The sequence below is a fragment of the Tenrec ecaudatus genome, chromosome 18 (genome assembly GCF_050624435.1).
Source record: "Tenrec ecaudatus isolate mTenEca1 chromosome 18, mTenEca1.hap1, whole genome shotgun sequence".
Classification (NCBI taxonomy): domain Eukaryota; kingdom Metazoa; phylum Chordata; class Mammalia; order Afrosoricida; family Tenrecidae; genus Tenrec; species Tenrec ecaudatus.
The window spans coordinates 16,995,888-17,002,091 of record NC_134547.1 but is presented as its reverse complement, the minus strand read 5'-3'; the positions used below and the strand labels follow the sequence as shown (position 1 = coordinate 17,002,091).

Here is a 6,204-nt window from a genome sequence, read left to right as displayed (position 1 = left end):
CCCCTCAGGTCCCACCTCCACAGGGATTCCTCACTTCCTTCCAGGGGCAGGGGGGGAGGCGACAATGTCAGCAGGGACACAGGGGCACAGTCACAGGCGGCTGAGGGGGGCCTTGCACACCCACTGGCTGGATCACTCCAGCCCAGGCACACGCGCCACCAGCGCCGGCTCTCTAGCCCTCCCCCAGCCCGAGCTGATCTCCATGGCCGTGTCTCTCCGGGTCTTTCCATCTGTTTTGCGGTCTCGGCCGTGGCCTCCTTGCGTCCGGAGGCAAGGTCCCTGGGGAGGGCCAGGTGCAGCCACGGGGCTGACCTCCGGGCAGAGGGCGCAGACTGCGGTGGTGACTGACACCGTTGCGCATGCCCTGGCACCCTCAGGAACTGACACCCGGTACCCCTGGGATTGGGGTTTTGTTCTTTTTTTTTATTCCAACAGGGACTGGGGTGTGCCGGGGGGGGAGGGATGGGGGCCCAACTGACCCCCTCCCTCGGAGGGGCTCTCATAGAAATTCTGAGGTTTCTCCCCCAAAAAAAGAGAGAGAGAAGAGTCAAGGGGTGCTGGAGGACCCCCATCCGCCAGGAGGCCCTTTCCTCCTCCGGAAGTGGGGAGGGCTGCACCGAGTCTTGGGGGCCTGCGTCCCCGGCCGGCCAGGCTCCTGGGGTCCTGGGTCTTGCGCGCCCCTCACCCGCAGTGGCGGGCCGAGTGTGAGCGTCCGCGGCAGGCACCCTCGCGTGAGTTCACCAGGGGGCGCAGGCGGGCTCGGGGCCGAGCCTCGAACCTCGCCGGGAACCAAAGGCAAAGTCTCGGCGTGCGGCGCCCCAGGGCACAAGTTCTGCGGCCCGCCGGCCTGGGCCTGGCCCTCCGCCTGCGGTCAGTGCGGGCGCCCGTCCGCGCTCACTCGTGCTCCGCCAGCTCGCGGGGGCCGGGCGGGCCGGGCCGGGGCCGCGGCGGGCTGGTGGCCTCGGCGGGGGCGCCCAGGGCGCGGGGAGGCGCGCCGGCCCCCGAGCCCCGCAGAGCCTGGATGCGGCGGCACTCCTGGCAGACGCGCACGTGGGTGCAGGGCGTTGGGGCGGCGGGCCGCGCGCCCCCGGGGGGCCCCGGGTCGTCCAAGAGGCGCTGGGGGCCTCCGTGCGCCGGGTCCCCGCCCGCGCCGGCCGAGTAGAGCTTGCCGTTGCTGAGCCGCATCTCGCGGACGGCGCGCAGCGACAGCAGGGCGCGGCTCGCACCGCCCGGGCGCCGTCGCCGGCGGGAACGGGACGTCTTGCGACATGACACCGCGTGGCGCAGCTCCTGTAGCATCTCTTGGCACACCGACACCTGGGGTGGGGAAGAACGGGGCGGGCGTGGCGATCACCTTCCATTCCCTTCCCCACCCTTCGGCCTCACTTGCTTTGCCCCACCTTGGTCTCTGTCCCCATATTGGGCGCCTGATCCAGTTCCCTCTCATTGTTCCTCGGGGTTCCTTCTGGAATCGACCCAGGCCCTTGGCCCTGCCTCACTCTGGGCCTAGGACGTCCTCTCCTTTCCCCTTGCTCCTTTCCTCCGGGCCGGCCATCTCCTCCTGGCAAGTCTTTACTTTGGGGCATTTATTGAGCACCTACTCTGACTCGACCCCCAGGATTCCAGCAGGGAACAAAACAGACCCACACCCCTGCCCTCACGGAGGTTCTGCTTGTGCAGAGGCAGAGAACACAGAGGCAAATGAATATATTCGAGGGCGGCTCAAAACGCTCGTGCAAACTCTCCGTTGTCTTTCGATTCCATTTCCCCACGGACTCTCCGAAGCCCCTGCGTATAGCACCTTAGGTGAGCAGAGTTTACATGTATTTCATCGGCGCCGAGCCAAAGAACGGGGTCCCTGCCCTTGGCTCCTGAGGAGTGGCCTCTAAAACCAACCCTGCCCTTCCCCAAGGACTGGCATCTTTGTTACCCCTGAGGAGTCCAGCATGAATGAGGTGGGGGCTGGCAGGGTGAGGGAGAGGGCACAATGGAAGTCATGGGGCGGGGGCGGGGGTGGGGGGTGACTAGGTTTTCAAACACTGGTTTGACTGCTGACAACGTGGGCGATGATTGGGTCCAGTCAACTGTTCCTACCCCCACAGAGACGTCTGATCCAAAAACACTGGGGGAGGAGAGCGATGATGGATGCCTGGGGAGGACGGTGTGTCCTGGGGAGGGGGCTGGAAGTTTCAGTTGGGTTGAGAACCCTCCCAAGGGCCTCTCTGTATCTGTTTCCCTTCTGCCAGAATGATGACATCACGGTTGAAGTATAGCACTTCCTGGGGTCCTGTGGGTCATGCTGGCAAAATTCCAAACCCGACGGGGAGGTCAGGGGAATGCCCCGCCGTGTGTCCAGCCCAGCCCGTCAGGCTGATGGATGGTGTCTGAGGCCTTGGGCACTCATTGGACGGCTGACTGTGCCCTCTGGCATGGCGCCGGTGGTGAAAGGCTGGTGGCGTCAGAGAAGGCAGGGGTGGAGGCTGCCGCTCCTGCTCTGAGATAGAGAATTCATGGAGAGCAATAGAGCAGAGGAGGTGGTGGGAAGGGGGGCGGGTAGGAGGGCATGCGGAGTTTCCTAACAGGATGGCCAAGAAGGGCTTCTGGTTCGGGTGGAAAGAAATGCTGCTGACCAGCAGGCTGGGTAGAGAATGCAGCCCAAGGTATAAGCAAGGAGGGTGTTATTGATCGGATTGTGTCCCCTCCGCCTACGGGCGTCGGAATCCTAACCCCCATGCCTGTCGAGGTGATTCTGTTTGGAAATGGGATGCTCCGTGCTGTGTTCGTGAGGCCATCAAGGTGCAGGTGTGTCTTACGCCAATCACTTTTGAGTTAGAAAAAGAGGTGGGGAACAGCTGGGAAAGGTGCTTGGCGGGAGGCGAGAGAGCCGTACTGGTGGAGATGGCCAAGAACGCAGGAATGGGGAGAAGGGAGAATGGGAGAGAAATTGAGCCAGCAGACAAGCCCCCCTGCTGGGCTCTGAACTTGGACTTCTAGCCTCTTCAATTGTGGGAAACGGAATTCCAATTCATCACATCCTCCGCTGTGGTCCTTCTCAGGAGCCCTGGCATTGTGGATGCTAACCACAAGGTCAGCAGTATGAACCCACCTCTGCCCCGTGGCAGAAAGAGGAGGCTTTCTGCTCTTGTAAAGACTTAGTCTCAGAAACTCACAGAGGCAGATCTACCCTGTCCTCTAGGGTCGTAGCTTTGAGTCGGCATGGACCGGGTGGCAGGGAGCATGGAGTTCTGGTGGTATTTCTGTACCAGCATCAAAGGACGGCAGGGGCTGAGGTGGGAGCGGCTTAGCATGTCTGAGGCTGGCAAGCAGAGCTCAGGGTGGCTGGAATGTGGTGAAATGAAGGGAGTGAGGAGAGAGGAGAAAGGGGGGCAGAGGCTGGTTGGGTGGACATGTAGGCCACGGTCAAGATTCTGACTTTTATTTTGAGTCAGGGAGGCCCTTTGGGAGGGAAAGCTTGTCCTGCCTCTAGAGGCTCACGTGGGAACTTTGCTGAGAAGAGATTTGTGGGAGGCCCAGAGAGGAGACGGTCGGTGCTGGACCCAGAGAAGAAGTTGGTTTGGACCCAGAGAGGAGGTGGTGGGAGCTGGACCAGATTGATAGTGGTGAAGGAAGTTTTGTTTTTAAAGAGAGTCAACAGGACTTGTCCAGAGACACCAGCCTAGGTGTGAAATAGGGAGGTGTTGGCAAGAGTAACTTCACATACTGTGGCCCGAATCTGGTGACACTGCCTTGTGAGGGGGCCAAGTTCAACACTGGACACGGGATGTGACCGTGAGACCTCCCCCACCAGGCCGCTGTGTGGAGATAGCAAATATGGAGAAGAATTACAATCCTTAAGTTGAGGGGAGAGGGCCCCTCGCTCGGGAGACACACATTTGGGAGTTAGGGTAGCTAGCCGCGGAGACGCTGCCCCAGAGATCCTAGCCTTGGTGTACACCCCTCCCCCTCCCTCCCCCCCAACACTGTCTCATGGCCAGTCTGTGTGACCAACAGAATACAGCTAGGTCAGCGTGACCTTTTGGCTTCTCCCTGGCTTTCTCGTTGGCCGCCTGCTCTGGGAGAAGTCAGCGGCCATCTGAGGACATGTAGGCAGGCCTCCTGCCTACAGCCCTGTGAGTCAGCCATTGTGGAACGGGGGCCCTCCACTTCTAGTCAAGCCTCAGACAAGAGCGGCCCAGTCATCCGAGGCCCTGGGCAGCCAGAACCACGAGGCCAAGCTGCGCCTGGACTTCTGACCCACGGACAGCGAAGGGCTTGCCTGTTTTCCACCTCTGGGCTTGGAGGGTGATTTGTGACACAGCAGCAGACAACTCGTGTAGGAGCCAAAGGCCTCTGGGTGGCTTTAGAAGCCATCAGCCTGGCTGTGTGACCAGAGGGGAGAAGAAAGACGGGGCAGAGGCGAAGGAATGAGCCCAAGAGCTCCCTCCCCACCAACCAATAGGATGCTGGGAGATGGCAGGACCTGGTGAAGAAGCCGGCAAGGTCGGAGGACAAGGAGGAGAGAGAGGTGTCCCAGCACCCAGGGCTCTGAGCAGAGGCTGCCACCAGCTGTGCTACTGATTTTGGGGACTGAGCTTTGGCCTTGGGTTTCCGGACAGGAAGGTCGCCAGGGAGGGGCAGAACTGGGATGAAGTTAACCCCAAACTGGCTGGGAAGCAGCAGGAAGGGCCTGAGGGGCGGGGCGCTGTCTGTGGGCTGATGGACCTGAGCTGATAAGGAGGTGGGGGTAGGGGAGGTAGCAGGTGTCCCGGGAGGAGAGGTGGGAGGTGATCAGGGTGCAGGTTGATGGGGTTCCCTCCCTCATCCAGGATGGGGAGCAGCTCCTTCAGAGCAACTAATGGGGGCATGTGGAATAGCAGGGAGTAGGTATAGAAGGGGACACAGGGCCCTGCGCTGACTCCTTGACATCTCTCAGGGGGGGCAGAAGGGAGGAGGGGCTGGCGGCTGGCTGAGACAGAGAGGGGATGAAGGAGTTGTCTGGGACCACGGAGGTGCGAGGTGGATGTTGGGCACGTTCAGGGTCCTGGAGGAGGTGGTAGCCTGAGAGGGTAGATCCCTGTTCTCCTCAGTGGCACCCGCATGGTTCCCCCTCCCCCTCCACCATTTCCCCTCCTGGTTCTTGATTTTGCCACTGACCCTACACCCTTCTCCCCTCCCCTCCTCCAGCACCTTCTTCCCCTCCAGCACCCTCAACTCCCCTCCCCTCCTGCTGTCACCTGCCCCTCCTCTTTCTCCATCATTCCCTTGGGCTCTCTCAGCCTCTCTGGCCTGCTTGCCTCACCCACCTTCTGGAACCATCTATATCTGCCATGTCTGCTTTCACCTCTCTCCCCGCGCCCCCGCCCCCCCCAGCTCCCCCTGCTGACCTCGAGTGGTCCTTTCTCCCCATCCTCAGGTCACCCGCTCCCAGGCCACCACCTCCCCCCACCGCTGGGTCCTGACCTCCTCGGACTCCGCCGACCGCCGCGTGGACCACACGAACTCCATGACGGCCACGAACACGGCGATGATGAGCCCGCAGATGAGCACGACGAAGATGCCCCCGATGTTCTCCATGCCCAGACCTGGGGGGGGCACGGCTACGTGGGTGGGACTGTGTGGGCACAGGGCAGGACTTGAGAAAGGGCCCCGGGCGGTGGGGGCTGACCTTTAGCTCGATGGTCCTCCTCCTTGGGGCACCGGCCGCCCTCCCACCACTTGCGCTTCAGGATCTCCAGCCGGTTGTTCTCCTGCAGCTGCAGGATGGCCAGTGTGATCTCGTCCCGGAATGGGGAGCCTGGCCCAGCGGGGAGACAGACAGACGGACGGTGCTCACCACCGGAGAGCCCCAAGCCCGGACCAACCTCAGCCATTTCCCTCAGGGCCTTCCTGGCCCCCCCTTCAAGTCTGACCGCTGCCTCCCACCGGCCCTATAGCCCTTTGTCCTCTCACCCCTCCACCTCCACTCTGTCCCCCTCCAGGCCTCCCCAGCCCCACCTCTCTCAGCATGGCAGCCGGCGGGCCAGACACAGTCACCTCCCGCCGTATGCCCCCTGGCTTACACCACCCTCAAAACTCCCCAGTGGCCTCCACTGTCACACACAAGGCCCTGCAGCCAGTGCCCCCACGACTCAATGTGCTCTCATGGGAACCAAGGACAGCCTGACCCTGGGACCTCTGAGCTCTCGAAGTGGAGATCTTGCCCTC

At 62.1% G+C, this 6,204-nt stretch overlaps 1 protein-coding gene across 2 annotated transcripts in view; it reads right to left on the bottom strand.

Moving 5' to 3' along the window:
- Positions 1-894: 894 nt before the first annotated feature.
- GRIK5 (glutamate ionotropic receptor kainate type subunit 5) overlaps positions 895-6,204 on the bottom strand; it is a 71,890-nt gene continuing 66,580 nt past the window's right edge. For both annotated transcript variants that reach the window (XM_075536424.1, XM_075536425.1), the window contains exons 17-19: positions 5,666-5,794; positions 5,461-5,582; positions 895-1,317 (exon numbers count right to left, since the gene is read on the bottom strand). In XM_075536424.1, the coding sequence (XP_075392539.1) occupies positions 895-1,317; positions 5,461-5,582; positions 5,666-5,794 (674 nt within the window). The remainder of the gene's footprint in view (positions 1,318-5,460; positions 5,583-5,665; positions 5,795-6,204) is intronic.